Source organism: Ursus arctos, unplaced genomic scaffold (genome assembly GCF_023065955.2).
Source record: "Ursus arctos isolate Adak ecotype North America unplaced genomic scaffold, UrsArc2.0 scaffold_29, whole genome shotgun sequence".
NCBI classification, from domain to species: domain Eukaryota; kingdom Metazoa; phylum Chordata; class Mammalia; order Carnivora; family Ursidae; genus Ursus; species Ursus arctos.
The window spans coordinates 26,588,837-26,608,351 of record NW_026622974.1 but is presented as its reverse complement, the minus strand read 5'-3'; the positions used below and the strand labels follow the sequence as shown (position 1 = coordinate 26,608,351).

The following is a 19,515-nucleotide window of genomic DNA, read 5'->3' as shown; positions in this document are numbered from 1 at the left end:
CATCTCAGCCAGAACACAATGACCATGTAGAAATGTAACAATCCATCATGCTCTGCAGTGAGGCTGTGAATGTGCATACTTCATAGAGACTTCAGGTTGCACAACTTACGAATTTTGTCTCGTTTTGATTAGCTAATTATAGCTTTTGTCTAGTAATAATATGTATGTAAGATCTCTCTAGATGAACAATTATCACATTTTTCTTTCTTTTGGCTAAACTAATTAGGTCATGACCCATTTCTAATATAACATTTTAATGTTTTTATCATACTAGAGTTTATCATGCAAATCCAACTAAATTCTTCTGAATCTAAGTACAAATGCATTGGCCATTTTTTGAACCACTTGATCTAAAGTTGTGCTTCCGATACCTGAATTAAAAATGCAGGATGGCCAGCAATCAATGCAAAATCTAAGGACAAGACATCTTGATCTTACAGAATAACATTTTTTTATTAATATCTACTTATTGCCTAGTATGTCAGACACTGTACCAGAATAGGCATTACCAGAATATAAATTTATTTTTATAGATTCAAATAAATAAATTATTGAATATTACCTCCCATTTTCACTCTGTAATACTGAGATATATAACACAAATCTTAATATACTAGGACTCAGAGATAATATATTTGGGATTTGTGCCTATTAAAACAGGATATACTGAAGTATAGTGGGAGGAGGTCAAAAAGTGAGCTACCTGGGCTTATTCTACCATTCATCAGCAGTGTAAACGGGTAAATGTCTTAATCTCTCTGAATAGGAGTTTAATCATTCATAAAAAAGGGATGATGCTACTCTCAGGACTAATTTTTAGGATTACTATGTCCAATAAATTAATTCAATCATTAATCCACAAATACTGAGTAAATGTACTTTTATTACACTATACAGCATTATTTAATTTTTAATTATTATTAATAATATTTCATTAAGCTAAAAACTCATGTTCAAATATTTAGTTATCAGGCCAACAGTAAGACTGAATAGAAAATGGTACGGGCAGGACGAGGTATGTGTCTACTTGACACTCAAGTCCAAAGGCCAAAAATCAACTGAGATCCAAAAGATAATAAGGCAGGAGGTCACCAACGTGCCAGCATAGCAGGCTGAGTGGTTTTCCTTCTGTCGCTCAGGAAGACAGAACTGGTGGGTGTTGTAACAATACTGAGGCCTAGAGAAGTGACATTTAGACAGCTGTTTCCCAGATGCATGAGGGCAGTGTGGGCCAAACATTCTATAATGTTACTGCTATCAAAAGGGAAAATCCAGGGATTTTCTCTTCCTTTGCAGCCGAACAGAAAGTCAGAATCAAACCCTCCACACGAGAGCGGGGAATGCAAACAAACAAACAAAAACATACAAGAAATATATTATTTTTCAAAAGGAATTGTCATTGTAGATCAATTTTGAGACAAAAGCACCCTTAATTTTAATCTTTTCCTCTTCAATGTGAATAATAGAAAATACTTAACACCAAATGCCTGACGAAATCACTGAAGGGAGAAAACTACCTTTATGTTAAAGAATTTTGCTCATTATTTCAATAAGTACAGTTATATAACTCACATATTATTAAAGAAAAGGAATAATATTAAATGGTTAAAAAGTTACATTAATATTTACCTTTTGTGGAAGAGTTATATTTTTCTTGTTCTTCAATGAATTAAATGCACATAATGATGGAAACAAAAGAAAGAAATCAGCAAATTTATAGTTAGACATGGAAATGTGAATCAGCACAGTGGCATGAATAATAAAAATGTACAACATATAATGTGACATGGCAAATTGCAATGACAAACCATAAGGAAGTCTCAAATGTGGTACTAAAATTAATTAAAGAAAGAATGAATACAACAATTTAAAGATTTAAAATAAAAACAGAAACACTGGGAAATTAATGTTTGGCATTGAGAAATATATTGTGTGTCATTTTTTCTTGCCTTTTAAGAACTGCAAAATATTTGAGCACTGGTTTTTTCTAAAACATTCTGATTTTAATCCATTATGACTTTTTATTGCAAGTGTATTAAAAAGGATCCTTAATATTCATAACAAACATTTTTATCATTTCAAAAATGACAGCATTTCAGATAATTTGAAATTTCACATAATTCATGAAAAACGGAATTCCAGTTTTTACTAGGTAGTAGGAATTTTCTTTTCATTGTGAAAATATTCACATTTTCCACAAGGAAAAAATTACCCTAATTTAATTAATCCTTTCTTCCTTCTCAAATTAATTATATTAAAATATTTCAAAGTGAAATTGTTCTTTGGAGATTATAATTCTTAGGCATTTCACAAAGCTTTATATCTACCTCCTTATTTGTACACTATTCACTGAAAAATAATGGCCTATCTAGATATTCCTGAAGGGGAGTATCATCAGAGTTTTGAGTAGCAGATATAATAATAGAACACATAAAATATAGCTGGCACACCAAGTGTTAGTTTACAAATAATTTTTAAATACTTCTTTAAAAGATACCCAGTTGAGCACAAAAAAATCACTTGGTTGCTTTCAGAAAACCATACAACATTTTTATGCCAACAGTTATGCTGCTTTCAGCTTCACTCTCCATAAGGGCTATGTTGGAATACAACTTTGGAATATAACCAGAAAAATTTCTTAGAAGTCTTTGCTCAATTATCACAAACCATTAGTTACCTAAATTGTAAGGCTACTTTTTTTGGCTACTTTATCTCAAAATCTGTGTTGTAATCACTCCTCTTCTTTTCTTCTAAGTATACTTTAATGTAATCAGATTCCATGTAGCAAATAGGCTAGCATTCCTAATTTTTAGAAGAAACTTAAAAACACTTTTTCAAAAATTAAGTAAAAATGTCTTTTCAGAGGATGTGTTTGCCTTTAAAAGAGCACATATTGCTTCTACGGTGCAAAGAGTAGTAAAACCGAATTACAGAAAACAAAACAAAACAAACCATGCATCCAGTCAAACAATCTAATCTAATCATCCTGGCACAAATCCTAAAAACAAGCAAGTAGGTAACTGTATCCAGAAACCGTATGAATAACATTATCTTATAAGTTCATCACGAAGTTGCATAACTATCCAGGAATCTAAACCATTTGAAATATTTGCTCTTACCAACAACTGCTTATCATCAACTCAGTTCTTTTTTCAAAAAAAATAAAACTACCCTTGGTTAAAAAAAAAACAAAAAACAAAAAACCCAGCAACAAAAAAGAAGATTGGAAAGAAGGAAGTAGAGGCTTAACTGCAAATGAACTGCATTCAGCATTAACTTCATAGAAGATTGACCTGTTTAAAAAAATACTATCAAAAGAAAAAAAGCTGTAATTCTATAGCCCTATGAACAACAATGAAATCGATCATAAATTTAACGTGCTAAATTCTGGCTAGTCTTTGGATCAAATGAAAAGTTCACTTTTAAAAACATATTTTAGGACACACAAAGATATCATGTCTGTTCAGTTTGAAGTAATTCCATGATACAATGACGGTAGATACTATTATCATTTTCCAAAAGTCCCAGAGTACATAATAAAATCAAAAGTAAACCAGATCTGCTTTAATTATGGATGAACACTTAGATACAATAACACGTTTGTTCTCATATTTTTAAAAGGTTTTATGTATATGACTCTTGAGACCATAAATTTCAGGAACCTCAAACAAAAAGTGTTGACTAGTATATTTATATTAAATTTCAATAACTCCATCAATTTCATCCTCAGTCATTCCTTTCTTCCCACCTCAATTCAATCCTTACAAATTGATGATTTCTCTGAAAGACAACTGTGAATATGAATATCATAAACAGTAATGTTGATATTAACAATAGAACATAGCTTTTTTAAAAAAAACCCAAATTCAGCATACAATCCAACGGATTTCATGGAAGCAATTCTAGTTTCTATAGAAATAATATAACTATAATCTCACTACATAAGAGTTCTACGCAGTACCCTTATATTCTTTTACCCTATAGAGTATTTTAGCAACTGGAGGAAATGCAAAGAATTTTAGGAATACATGACTTTTTGGATATTGATGTTTAGCAAAATATGGCCACTGAGTTTGTAGCAAAATTCCAGAATTTGTGGTTCTTTTAGTTGTGCAACAGGAGTTCATGAATGGATAATTTAAATAGACACCAAATTTTATTTAAAGCAGTTTCATCTGGGCTATTGTTAATTAGTCTTAAAAACATTAAGTATGAATTGTCTTATCGAAATGTTCCCAAAAGAGAAAAGAAAGTTTGTTAAACACATGAATTGAGAATTCCAATGAACTGATCGCTGTTTTAGAAAAGAAAGTCAGAGTTTCACATGGCATCACAGATTCCTTATTAACTAAATGAATACTCTCATGACAACCCTGGACACCGAAGCATGACATATCAAGGAGACGTATAATTTTTAAAAATAATACACATCTAGAGTTTACGATAGCAGCGTTCCTCTATTAGTAAGTTGATTATTTCTTAAAATCTACACTAATTTTTCTAAACCAAGTATTCTGTTCATACCCTCTGTCATATCAATCTTTGAAACAATGTATTTATCTTCTTAGATCATTTCTGTGATACTTCTGTGATACATTTCTGTGATACATTCAGTAAATTACTTTAATTAAGTAAGTAAAACACGTATGCAGCTCTCTCAATATAGAATGAAATACAAGTTTCACACCAGCAACAACCAACACTGTTGAAAAAAATATTCAAAATGTTAACCTTTTAGTTTTTTTATGGGGATGAAGATTTTGAACACGTGTTTTAAATAGAAGTACTCTGTCTTTATATTATAACCCCAAATTAAAAATTATTTCAGTACATTACTTAATGGATCTCTGATAATGCCTGTGTGATAACATATACTGATAAACCTTTTCACTACTAAGAAATGGGATAGACTTTGGGTCACATGAAAAAAACCAGTAACTATTTTAACTCTGTATTGAAATAATCTAGCTCAGATGGTTTAGGGAATTTAATTTCCATTATCAAAACTCTCTCCTCTCTTTTTCTGTCTCTCTCATTCTCTCTTGCTCTTTCTCTCTCCTTCTAGGAAAATAAACACAGTGTGTATGTGCTTAAAATAAGAGAAACTGTAAGTAACACGAACTGTTAAAAAAAAAAACCCCAAACACTAAAATGTGTGCTCTGTTATTCTTTTTTCATAAAACTTGTATAAAAAACCAGGATATTGCAAGTAAGTTAAAAGTTAAAATACCGTAAAGACTTCAACATGAGCAAATGCATGTTTAAAAATATTTTAAAAACAAGCTTAAATAAACCTTCTTCTAACACATAAAATGCCATATTATACTGAGATTTTAAAAACTGTACTTTCTTTTTTTTTGTTCCCTTTGAAAAAAGGTATTTCTAGGGCTCAATTCGTTCTCTTAATTGACAATCTAAAATTCATTCATTCACTCACTCAGCAAAAACGGAGTATATGCCATGAACCACTATAACTTGGCTCTGGGAATAAAATTCTAAGACACAAAATCTTAGGATTCAGTAACCTACATAAATTAAAGTCTTATTCATTTAATAAAAGGTGTATAAGAAGAGGTGGGTCTCAAATTCCAGGTTTTTGGACAATGATCTCTCTTTATTGGATACCTTGTTCTATACTGCCGCTTCTCACTGGCACCTGTGGGAGCTGTCGTCCCCTCCGATTGCTGAAGGATGTGTCTGCAGGAGGAGGATGGGTTGGACTTGCTTGTCTGTGCATTCTGTGGGCAAAAAACAAAGGGCGAATGAAATGGTGAAACTCCAAGAGGGCCTGACAGATACCTTTCCCCTCTTCCTGTTACTATTAAAACAGACATAAACCTCCTAACTCAGCCTTTGGAAACAAAATCAAATGCTTTTGATGATATGTATAAAAAGAAATCCTACAAAAAGGGGCTAAAAGAGACAGGGTAATGTCTGTCACACATAGTTCTGCATAATGAATTCCTGAATTGAATAAAATCAGACTCACTTCTTTGAATTAACTTTCTATGAAGTTGTGGCTTTCCATCAAGTTATCCATTTTTGGTAGTGCTGAACCAAATATATCTACTTACAGCCTCTGAATCCTAACAATGTAGATAAATTAGTTTAAAAAGGCTGTTGTCTAAGTTGCTACTATTAAGTCAATATTTATATCTAGAATTATTTATAAGTGATTAGAATACTTAGCTGTAGACTTTTATAAATTAGTATTCATTTGTTGCTTATTTTTAAATAGGAAAAACCTTGACAGATATTTAAAAAAATAACCTTGGGTACATGCTATAAAATATACTGGTGCAAGGACCGAAATTACAAATATAAATCTCAGAAGCGTGCAGAAACATTACAACTGCACAGGAGTAAGCTGACCTCCATCTGCTGGCATTCAGTTTTTTTTTTAGACTAAAAAACTTTTAAACACTCTAAGATTTTACTGAACACACAGAAAAGATTTTTGTAAAAAAATTTCTCTCATACTTTTTAAAGCAAATACACATTGAATTTTCCAGGTAATTTCTCATAAAGAATTTTACATAATTAAAAAATATATATATATGAATATGCCACAAACAGATGGAAGGACATAACACAGCCAAATTTAATTTTCAATGATAGCTAATTGGCAGGAACTATAGACCACTATCAGCACAGTGAAGATAGATGCAAGTAATAGAGGATGTGGAAGAGGTTAAGTGCCACAAAGGATTAAAAATTATGGTGTCATAATGAGTGAAAGCATCAAGTGCTCAGGAAAGTACAACACCACACCAACACCCGGAGGCAGAACATGAATGCTGGGCTGGACACTGAATAGCGACCTTGTCAGAAGCGGAGAAGGTGGCGCCGACCCTCCGGGGGCAAGGTGGCGGGTAGAACACAGTGTTCTGACACTAGAGTGCTCACTCGACCTTGAGCGAGCGGGATGTTTTCCCCTAAGAACTGGCTGATCAGTCGCTCTTAGGGCTGCGTATCCCCTTCTAGAAAGGCATGGTGGGAGAACCCTAAAACATTAGGGCCAAAAAAGATCTTCAGTCAGCAGGTTCACATTAAGCTTGATACCAACACATTCGTCCAAGGAAAACCTGGTTACTCTTATAAAGCAGCGACTTTAAAAACCAGAAGAAACCATCATCATGCAATCACTGAAATGGAATTCAAAAGAAACTGACAAGTTATTGCAAATGTACATTCCATGTGGTTTTTAGAGGGCTAATCCAGACTCCTCCAATGTAATAAACCTCTTGTTAAGTTGTACAAGGGCAGAGACTTCTGTCTCTTGGTTTTTACTGAGCTGCATCTCCAGTGCCTAGAATACAGCTGTACAGAGAGCAAGAACTCAATACAGATACCTTGATTGAATGAATAAATATGATTAGAATAACGAAAACAGCGATACTTCAAGCACTTGCCTTCAAGAAGAAATAGTGCCCTGTAGGACTCTGTGTATATTTTTACAATGTTCATAATTTTAATCTGCAATAGGAAGTTTATCCCAAGTAGGCTGCAAAAGGAAGATGTCTTCTGAGGTTAATTTAAGCAGACCAACAAATTAAAATGATACAATAAGATGGAATATATTTCATTATTGAACTAAATACAAATGGCTGAGGTATGGATAATAACACATCTTCTAAGATTAAAAAAAGAAGTCAGAAAAGATACTTGTCCATATATTGACAGCTACCTTAATATAGAGTTCAAAATTATTAAGAAGCCAATTTACGAATTAAGGATTAAGAATTAAAAACTGATATGTATCTTGTTTAAAACAGATACATGCTTTTGCCTTTTTAAAAAATCATTTCCAGTATGTATTTTAAATAAAATGAATGTTTAAAATACCCGATATGGATTATTTTTTACAGTGACAGATGCAAAGAAATCATTCCTCATCCTTTTTGAAACAATGCTGTAAATCCACTTATCAAGTGATTTGAAGTGTGAGAGTAAAGAATACATATTGATCACCGGAAGTACATTAATTATTTAATTCAATTTGTATTCAGATTGACAATTTTTCTTTTAAATAAAATGATTTTCACAGCTGTAATTGTTTTAATTCAGGGTATCTTCTCTGTTTCAGAACAATAAAATGGGAACAGGTACACTTAGAACTGTAATAAATGTGCATTTTTATCTTCTTGACCTACGTTTTAATGCTTTATCAGACCCTAATGCAAATCCCAAAAACTGGGCTATTGTGTCAATTTCCAGATTAAAAGAAAAAAGGACTAACGATACATACTAAGACTGTTCATTCATTCTCAATTGACTTTTCACATAACTCAACTCTGTAGAATTAATTTATATGGAAAGGACTGCATGATCAAGCCCTTTCCTTTGGTAAAGAATGAGTTTTTATCTATTATTCTTTAAAAGCCATTACCATGAGAATAAACTTCAAGCCATCCTTGTTCAAAATTCACTTTCTTAGTGTGGTCTAAAAAGTGAATAATGGTTTTCACCCTAGTATTGAGAAATTTCATTTCAATTTCACTAAAATCTTGCTTCATTCCTTAATGCAATTCATAAGCACTAAAAGGACTACTTAAATTTGACTTGAAATATGAATAATTTAGCTGGATCTTCTATGGCACCAAACTGAATGGTAAAGATATAAAAAGCAATTTTGGAGACAAATAAGTGGCTTTCTAAGCGAGTATTATACAGATCGAGACTCCATGACTTAGTGTTCCCTCTCCAAAACCACATGCTTGCGGTGTCTGAGAACAGCCTGCAGAGTGTTTAAGGTGCATCATTTAGCACCAGATCTGTTTCTTCTTTGACATGAACTAAAAGTCCCTCAATGATGAAACAGGCCCTGCTGCCAGCCAAAGTATAATGAGTATGAAAGCACAGACCAAAGGGGCACCACCTGAGGAAGAGAGAGGACGGTGGCAGTACGTCTGAATTACAGGAAGGAAAACTGAGGAGAGTGAAAACGCGGAACTTTGAGAAGAGCAAGGGTTTAGAGATGAGAGATAATGGAATCAAGTGCCGTTCATTTCAGACTGGAGGAAAGACCAGTCAATCAAGAAATTCTGAGGTACAGGAGTGAAATGTTGAGAATCCAGGCTGTCAAGCCTTGATGTTTTCAATGGAATGGGATGTGCTAAGAACATAAGGGTGCAAGAACGGAAGAGATGAGGGACAGCCATATGAGGGAATGGACGAGGGAGTGCATGGGGGATACGTAAAATGACGGTAGCAACTATTCGTTACTGAGCTTCAATATGGAGCCAGGCACTGAATGTCTGTGTATACATGGACATATGCATGCACATGTGCGCACACGCACACATACAGACACATGTATGTACTTTTTTTGGATATTCTCATAACAACTCTGAGAAGTATCATTATTCCTAAGTTATAAACAGAAAAAGTGAGGATCATAGAGTGACTTGTAAAAAGACAAAGAGATAATGCGTGGTAAGGGCAGGATCCACACAGATCTACTGATGCTCCCTGGGCCACCTACTGAGATAGGATTTGTTTGCATATCACAAGATAAAAAATGGCAAATCCTTGGATATATTGGAACCCAAATCTAAACATATATCCAAATATCAAACTGTTTGGCAAGATTTAACAGAATTGTCTCCTGAGAGTTTGCTGTAATAAAATGTATGGGAGATGGCGTTTAATGAAAACCTTTCCATTACATAGATCTATAAATATCCCATAATTTTTTAAACCAACAATATGGCTTCTAAAGCAGATTCCAATTCAAACCTAAGTGTGTCTGAAGCTAGTTCACCATCTCCAAATGTGTATCTAAGTATTTACTACTGAGTCCAAGCACATTTCTCACCAAAATTTGAGGTTGTTAGTCAGACATATCTATTGTTGCAAATGGCCTTGCAGTAAATTTCTTCTATTGCAGCTTAAAAATATAGTTCTTCCTTTTTTTTAAGGCTTGTTAAAGGATGGACATGCACATGGTATTTAAGGTCAACTGTTCAAAATGTTTCCTCTTGTAATGGCCATTACGGGCCTACACATTCTCTTTCCAATAGCACCAGTACAACGTAAAACTCATATATGTTGGGAAGCTTTCCTCTTAGAATTGGTTAATTCTAAATACTAGTCCTGACAAAACATCCCCTTGGTAGGTTGCAGAGTATAGGTTCCACAAAAAGAAAAGTCACTAGAGTAGAAAGGAGAAACGGTGCTAGCAGGTCATATAGCTGAGTTCATATGAGACTTTTACTAAGGAGCTTCCTGAGAGAATATGAAGCACTGCTGTAAATGCTAGGCACAAAAGTCGGACATGAGTTCTGCTTGTCTTCTGCCTATAACGGGTCACCATATCTTTCAAAATATTTTCTTACAGCACTATTCCCCATAAGGCCAAATTTGTTAAGGCCTTCAAAGGGCCTTCAAAATGATGACCATTAAATAGCAAATTTTGCCAGAGGCCAAGGTGTCACTGTGTGATATGAATCCTTTGAGTATGTTGTTAACTTCCCGAAGACCTTGAATCAATGTCCAAAGCATTCATACTGTGTGACCTCAATTCACCTGTAGTTAGATGTCAACTCAAGGTATCTTCTAAACAAGTAAGAGCTAACACAAACGTAGATAATCCAGGCCAATTCTTTTATAACTAGTTATTCAACAATTCACTTAAAAATCAGGCATATAATTTACACTCTAATACAAATCCATGGAGAGCTATAAATATAATCAAACAAATCTACACACTTAGAAGGTTTGAGTTTTCTACATTAAAATCTATTAGCAAAGTTAATAAAACAAGAGTAATATGAACACGGTCCTTAAGCGGCAAACATTTGAGACTGGGAATCAATCAAATTCTTGCTATTCTTTTTGGAAGGAAGGAGGATTTGTGTTTATCTACAGATAGTTTCAGTGCTGTAGAGGAAAATGCCCAAATACCACTCATTTGTAGTTAAGCATCATCAGTTGATTCTAGAATCATATAGCATTTTATAAAACAGCATCCTATTGTCAAAAAGACTTGTTCATTGATCTATCCTAAATAAAACTGCACACGGTAGTAACTGTTAAATTTAGAATTAAAGCCTGAATGGAATGAAAAGAATAAGACTTTGAGGAAAAATTTCAATCATGTCAAATAATTGAAATTATGTCTGTCTTTGAGGCAGAGGGGCAGTGAATGATGGCTGAAGATTAAAAAGCTGTCTAAGGAACTTAAGTCATTTATAATGCTAGAAAAGAAACTGCAGTTAACTGAGTTGACATTAAAGAATACGTAAATGGAAACAATACTGTTTCATTACAGGCTATCTACCTACCTACCTAAGTGCTAGAACTTTGTTCCTTTCTCAAAGCCTAGCTCCTTTGTAAAACTGAATTTCTATTCAACACTTTTTGAATTCTCTAAATCCTCATCCTATTGTACATTAGATTCCCTAAATAGTCAGTATTTCCACAGATATTAGCTAGGAATAACTTCCATCTTCCTTTTACCCACACCCCTTGATATAACTAATAGCTACTCATTTTTCTGATCTCAACTCAGAGGTTATATCTCCTGGGAAGCTTTCCTCTATTGGTGTTCACTATTTTACTCCTTGAACTTAGCACATAGGTTGGCACATACCTTTTAAGTGAATAACTGAACTGTCCAGAGTTCATCTCAATCAAGCCTATTGTGACAGTCTAGCTGGTGTCTTGCATCTGCCCTTGGATCTTTCAATCCACCCACAAAATGTTGTTAGAGCAATCTACAATTTTGGAACTCAAAGTCAATCATCAGCCTCTCATGTCTCAAGCCCATCAATGGCTCATGGATGGATAAAGCAGAGGCTGAAATTCTGTTAAACAGTTCACAAGGTCGTGTGTAACATAACATCTAGGGATTTCTCCAGTTTTATTTTCAACACTCTCCCATCTCCTGCAAGGATTCTCCCTCTCAAAATGGGTATGGATCCCCTCAAATCAAGAGGAAAATTTTAAGCTTCAGCGTTTTCTCATAGTTTTTTCTTTCTCATGGAATATTTTCTTCACATCTACTTTTACATATCTGGATTTCGCTCAAGTGACACCTTTTACGAGATATTTCCTTTCTGCACTCCACTCCTTTTCCTGTGTTTTCACTGTATCTTGTGCATACCTTTATAGTAATAGCTATAAAACTTCAATACTTTCTTTCATTTACATCTGTGTCCTCCTGTATGTTCTCAATGCTTTTCGAATGAATGAATAATATGTTAATGGGACATTAGGTGGTTTTTACAACTATGTAAAATAATGTGTTAATACCTTACACCTAAAAATAATAAAAAAATAATTGTAAAGTTGGGTGAATTGCAAAGAAAGGTCAGTAATTCCTTTAATTTTACATTAACTCAACAAATATCTTTCATATACAAGTAGAATCTTAGATCTATTTTCAGAAAAGAGATTTAAAAGATGACATTCAGATAAATAACACTCAAAATATTTGCATATTCTAAGTATTATATTCGCTGATAACATTTAAACAATCTCAGAAACAAAATATTAATGTCCTAAAATGTAAATAGTAATGAGCACAGATTTGGTCCTCTTTAGTAATCAGAGCGATCACTAAGAGAAATAAATGAGGTTTTTCTTAAACCCTAAGATTTAAGGGCCACTTCAAATTACCCTCCTCTTGTTTTTTGAGGCTATTCCCATTTAGGAGATCTATTTACATGAATGTCTTTAAACATCACACACTACGTTTAAAAACTGATCATGTAAAATGAGAGTGAAGGCACCCCTGAATTTATCAGTTGAAATAGAAGATGGCCACACAGCACAACACCAAGCCTACCTTTCTGCATCAGAGGCAGTGCCTTTCCTAGTCTGTTTTTGGATGCTAGATCTTTCAGACTTTCTGGAGTGCCTGTGGAATGAAATGTTAAAGAAATACAAAATATATGATGAATAAAGCTACAGTAATACCATACAATGATAAAAGCAATAGACATGAGAAATGACAACTATCTTACTTAGATGGTTTTGTCAGTCAGTGCTTTTAAAAATAAAAACAAACAATAATAAATAAAAAATCAGAACTGGTGCTGGGTGGAAGACACAAGTTGCCCAACAGGAGGCACAAGAAGTTGGGACTCCCTTAGTCTAGACAGGTCTGTCTGCAGGAATGATTTAATGTGGACCCCTGCTGAGCAACTTGGCCTCTCCTAATGAGTAAAGAAGTCCAGGGGAGCAATGTAGTGATGATGGATGTGATGACAGCAATGGTGCTGAAAGACCACATAGAGGGGGACGAGCCCTCTGCATTTACAAGTTGAACCAGGGTGCTACAAGGATCTGTTGTTTGTCATTCTTCCCCCACAAAATAGGAGGAGAAGAAAAATACCATGGTGAAATATCCTTCACATAATCATTTTAAATCAAAGTATTAAAATTATTTCCAAAGTTATTATAAACATGCTTTTGTAACCATGTAACATTTTAAAAAGCTAATTACATATCACAAGTCAAAGAATAAAGTTCTCAATTTACTCTATGTTCCAGAAGCATATATGTATACACTGAACATTTGGAACTCCAAAGAAATGTTTATATAGAGAGTTTACCTCCCTAAGCAGCAGCTTGCATATGTCTACTTGACCTAAAATGCATCTTGCCTACTATATATTTGAAATAAATATAAAATATTGTGGTCAAGAAACTAAAACTTATTTTAAAAAATCCCAGAGAAACCATTGAAAGTAACATGCATTTTAATCTCAATAATTGTATAGCTTTCTCTCAATAGTTGATTCTTTACAAATTTATGCTTATTTTTCTCTCCTGATATCCCTTCCTTCCAACAACAAAGAGACAACTGTCATTCCTTACTGATGCCAGATAATTAGAGTGTCTCCTATATGCCAAGCCCTGCTGTCAGCCCCACTAGAAATACACATCAGAGTGTGAAGTCCACCTTCACAGTGAGTACAGGCTTCTGGGGCTGCTCGTCTCTCCCCATCTCTCACTATTGCCGAAAACTGGCTACACCTGTGTTGCCCTTCCAGTTCAGGGTTTTAGCTGTGTGTTCTCGGGCCTTCCTTTACCATGACGTCTCACTTCTGAGGGATGAAAAAAGGGTTGACACAGAGGAGAGAAACATCCCTCGCTTACCACTTTTCTCGAATTGTTGGAAAAGAGGCTATATCGAAGGATAACTCTAGGACAGGTACTGAGGGAGGCACTGACTTATTAACCTCCATGACGATCCTTTCAGGTGTCATCTTCATTTTAAAAGATGAGGAAACAGGCTCAGGACAAGGCCACCCAGTCAGTAAGAAGTAGAGCTGGGATTAGAATATAAGTTTGTCTGGCTCCTACCCTGTTTCTGTCATGTACCGTCAGCAAAGAGAAGGGAAGAAGTTGGTTCTGATGTATGCCCTTGGGGTTGCACCCTTGCTCAAGAAGGGAAGAAACTATTTGGGGTAAGCCTTGGAAAGCACTAGAACATAATCTCTCATATTAAAGGAATATCTCTGATATTCTTCTTTACTTTGTTGATCCTGTGCTGAGGAGAGGGTGTTGTAGAGTGTAGGAGAGTAGAGAAGCACATGGCACATGCCTGAAATCAATGGGGAAGGTTGTTGGGAAGGAAAGCAAAGTTCCTAAAGCAAAGGTGAGCTGCTGGAGGCCCAGTAGGCAGCTGAGCTCAAACTGAAAATATACCATTATGGGAAATTGAAGCTTTGTCCCAAGAGTGCTCAGGGACTGGGAGGAAAAATATTCCTTTTCTCATATTCAGCAGAGTGAGAGCAGAATGAGAGCAGAGTTTCAGGCCAATTCATGTAACTCCCTGTCATAAAGGTTTTCACTCATTTATTCATTCAACAAATATTTGTTGAACATGTATATAAGCCAGACCATTCTAAGTGCTTGGCATAGGTCTGTCGGGGGGAGAGGGGGAAGATTCCTGCCTTTAAGCAATTGACATTTTATCCGTAGGAGACAAAAAATACATAACAACAACAAAAAGCCCTCAACAAGCAAATTCTATAGTATAATCAAAGGTAACAAATGCTAGTAACAACAAAAAGTACACCAGGGCAACGAGGATCAGAAATGTGTGTGGGGGTGGAGTTTGGGGGCAGATGCAGATGGCCATCTTAAGTAGGGTCATCAGGGAAGGAGTCACTGAATAGGCGATATAAGGTGAGGAGGGAGTTAGCCACCTACGTACCTCATGGAAAGTGTATCTCAGGAAAATGACAGAGCAAGTGCATAGGCCCTAAGGCAGATGTGTGCCTGGTATGTTCAAGCAAAGTAAGGGGACCGGAAAGGGAAGTGCTGAGAGGGAAGAGTCAGAGGAGAAGTTTGGTGATGGGGGTGGTGGTGACGGACATGTAGAGTCCCCTAGACTCTTGTACAAACTTTCTACTACCGCACACGAAAGGGTTTATGGGCATCTTTTAGAACTTGTCTGCTTTTGTTTCTATCCCTACTAATTTCTATTAATCTTTCTAGATTCAACTGAGATTTTAATTCTATAAAACTTTCAACTCTCCCTCCTCTTCTCATTTCTACAATAGAATACACTCATTATTAGACTGATTATCACAATAATCCATAATGAGGGTGAAGACGACAATGATGATGACGGCACCGATGATGCATTTATTGAGAGCTTGCCATGTGCTTGCGTAATCACTTTACCTGCACTAACTCCCCTAATCTCACCAGTCTCAGGAGGGGGTACTACTCTTTTATCCTTTTAAAAAATAAAAAGATTGAGGCTTAGAGAGATTAAGTAATTTTCTCTAACTCACAAAGTCATCAAATGTGAGCCCATGAGCTGAAAGGAGACTGTACAATCTCAACAGCAGTGAACAGAGGCATGTGTGGCAGAAAAGACGCTGGACCACAGTAGTTAAAAGCATGGGCTCTGGACTCAGACTGTCTGGGTTTAACGACCTGTTTCTGTCTAGCTGGGTGATTTTAGTCAAGTTACTTAACCACTCTGTGCCTCGGTTTTGTGCGTTTTGTTCTGACCAGTGAAGTGGAGATAATACTATCCCATCACAAGTTTGCCAATTCTAACTTATTTCAATATCGCTAAGTATTTGTGTTATAGTTTTTATGACATTACAGGGAATAAGGGTTTGTAGTAGTTTTAGCATTGGTTAGAACTAGCTAGTGATAAGTGCTATGAAAGTATTATTTAAGCGGATAATAACACAGATTTGTTTCTTAAAGATAAAGACGTTTACTCGTCTATAGTAGTGCCAAACTCAGTCAGTGCGCCATAACTGGATGACAATAATTCATGCAGAGGCTCACACATCTACATTTTTCTTTCTGTTTTTAATTCTCTTAAGAATGGCCTTTTTTTTCTCTCCAAATGCTACAGAAACTTACTTTTATTGAAGAGTCATCTAAAGATTTCTACAAAGGATAGGTCTTTATAATTCTTTTTAACCACTTAAAAGGATCTTCAAAGTGAGTTCAAATTGATCTTCAAATTAATTACCTCATTGTAACGATTCAATGTAAAGCAAGAATGCAGAAGAGAAAATTCTAATGTCTTTTCCAGTCCAAATCCTAAGTTATAGACATGTAGAGTCCCCTAGACTCTTGTACAAACTTTCCAGTTTGTACAGTCCAAATCCTAAGTTACAGCTAGGAATATATTATATATTGTAAACACAGCTATTTCTTAAAACAGAGGCTTGTGATATGTGAAAGGAAAAGATTAGAACAATCAACCTATATTTATGTACCACCATACTATTGAAAGTATTGATCATATAATCATAAAATGGATCACAGTGAAATGAACTACATTCTACCTTACATTACTCTAAGTTCCTAGTGATCAGGAATGGCATCTGTCTGAGTTATCACTCTACCATCAACTCCTAGCACATAGTAGCCACTCATAAGTATTTATTGAATATATGGTTAAGAAAGTAATTATTTTGAGTATTGTCCTGTAATTTGAGAGTTTAAAAATTACAACAAGTAAAAAACTAACTAGGGTTATAAAATTCACTTTATATCACACATCAAGTAAATTTAGAAATAGAACTTTTCATTGTTGTCTGGGCTTCAGTAAAATACAAAGTACCATAAATTAAAAATGGCATTTGGTTATTGCCTTATGCATCCACAAGTGTCAGTCATTATTATTGGCCCAATATATGCTTATCATGCTGCAATAAGGCAGCACAGACACAATTTTAGTCTTAAAGGGACACTAGAATTCAGGCAGTCCACCTACAACTACCTAAATTTACAGATGAGGAAACAGAGTCCCCTAAGGCTTAAGTGGCTTATCCAAGGTTATAGGGGCTTAACTAGTTGGTGAGGATACCACCGTCATGTCCTCATGTCCTTAGGTTCTCTGCCCACTCTGCCATCTAGTGACTTGGATGATTTGACAGTTATTGGAGGGACCCTTGGAAAGAAGCGAACAAAAGAGTTACAGTGTTTCCATTATGTCTTACTTCTTTTGGGTTTTAACATGTTTTGTTCTATTAAACATTTTTATCATTTTATTATTCATAAAGGATGTTTCTTTGGTATGGACATGCACGAATCAGAAATACTGAGCTTTCTCTTCACTTCACAATGTAACAGTTGTATGGTTTTGGCCTTATGATTCTTAGTTCACAGGGCACAAACGGGATTCTTTAAAAGTTATAAAGCTACATTCAAATGTAGTTATAACAATTATTTTATTATTAAATCAAAGCAGGAGTAATAATCAGAAAAGTAGGAGTGTTCTTAATTAAATCTAATTTTCCTGAAGCTCCATTTTTAATTATTGTTCTCTCTATTAATTTAAATGTGAAGATTCATAAAACGTACTAATGAAGAGAGGTAATTGTTAAAATCTATTTCTGTGCTACTTTCCTTTCCTCTTCAGTAACTAAATTCAATTAGAGCAATTCCCTGAAGACATTGGTAAATACAGCTTTTCTGAAGGTATTATAATTCTATTAAAGTCTAAAATTAATACGTTAAAAATAGTAGTATTACTTAAGGGCTATTTTTTTAAAAGATTTTTTTTTTTTGAGAGAGAGAGTACGATGGGGGGAGGGGCCGAGAGAGAGGGAGAGAGTCTTAAGCACACCCAGCGCTGAGCGGGGAGCCCAACTGGGGCCTCAATCTCACAACCCTGAGAACACAACCTGTGCCGAAACCAAGAGTCGGATGCCTAACCACCTGCACCGCCCATGTGCCCCTATTTAAGGCTATTTTATGCTAACATGAAAATACAGTATGTTCTGTTTTGGGGAAAACGTAACAAAAATCTACCACATGTTTTAATTTAATTAGAACTAACACTGATATTATAAGAAATTACCTGTATATATGCTGGCTAACTACTCAGATGGCTTAATGTGGAATGCAAATCTCCATCATATTGTCTCTTCATAAGCTCAGGAAGAAAATATTCTATTTGAATAGAATCTACCTCAGTAAGAAATGTTCGTGTGTAGTGAAGATGGCCGCATGCAATGACGAAGCCCTTTTGTACAGTATTGACATTTACATAGATGACTATCGCCATTAAACAGACTTAAGTATTTTAGTGGATGAGTATATTTCACTCATACAAATAAAGAACATTTTTGAAAAGCACAGATATCAAAAGACATTATCAAGCAAATAAAAATGGTAAGTAACATACTGAATTTATAAATGGTTCTATATTAACTTTGCATCACTCTGGTCACTACCATGAACTCTGGAAGTAAAAAAGTAGGTGACCTCTTTGTTCTAGGAATATTTTTAATGGAGAAAGAATATTCATTCAGTCTGAATCAAAGGAAACCACTTGATGCTTTTGGTCAGAGATTCTAATAGGCAAATAGCTGCTGTAAGTGACAAGTGTGGGAACTATACAAACATGATTATTTACAAAAGAAACAGGACCTACTTTAGCGACTCAGGAATTAATCTTTAACACAGTGGGATGCTTTACATGTTCCAATAATTTATTTGTTGCCAATAATTTAAAGTCCTGGAAAATTGGGTTATTTCATCAAATATTTTTAGTATTTATTAAGTCACACACCTTAAAGATGTCATGTATAATGATGCAAAAATATTCTCAATCACACATTGGAGTTTGTAACTTCAAGCTAATGAAATGTTAAAATGCATCTCAAAAATTACCAAGAATATATTGCATTTTCCTGAAAAAGCACTTATACCAAGAATAGTTTAAAGTAGAATTAGATAATAACAATTATGATTATTTATACTAGCCTTTCACATTTAAGAATAATTGATTCAGCTGTGAGCATTAAACTCAGAACCTTGATGCTTCAGGGATATATTAAAATACACTTTTTTCCTAACTTGCAACACAAAAATTTTGATTAATTTGAAGCCACAAGATGTAAATTTTATTAAATTCATAAATAGAATTATGTATACACAGGTTCATAAAAGTTACTTTTTACATATTAAAATAATGCCATTTACAAAGAGGTATTTTGTTATTGAAATGATTATGTTTTAAAATGTCTTCACATTTTTAGTAATAAAACGGCAAGGAAATTTTCCCTACAATTTTAA

General features: G+C 34.6%; 1 protein-coding gene across 13 annotated transcripts in view; it reads right to left on the bottom strand.

Moving 5' to 3' along the window:
• Nucleotides 1–19,515, bottom strand: part of RIMS1 (regulating synaptic membrane exocytosis 1) — an 851,235-nt gene that overhangs the window by 105,326 nt on the left and 726,394 nt on the right. For 5 of the 13 annotated variants that reach the window (XM_044387122.3, XM_057303966.1, XM_026507097.4 and 2 more), the window contains 2 exons: nucleotides 12,791–12,862; nucleotides 5,626–5,738 (listed from right to left, as the gene is read on the bottom strand). In XM_044387122.3, the coding sequence (XP_044243057.1) occupies nucleotides 5,626–5,738; nucleotides 12,791–12,862 (185 nt within the window). Of the gene's footprint in view, nucleotides 1–1,629; nucleotides 1,660–5,625; nucleotides 5,739–6,821; nucleotides 7,005–12,790; nucleotides 12,863–19,515 lie in introns of all 13 variants that reach the window. The other 8 variants (XM_044387124.3, XM_044387125.3, XM_057303969.1 and 5 more) reach the window with 4 other exon arrangements.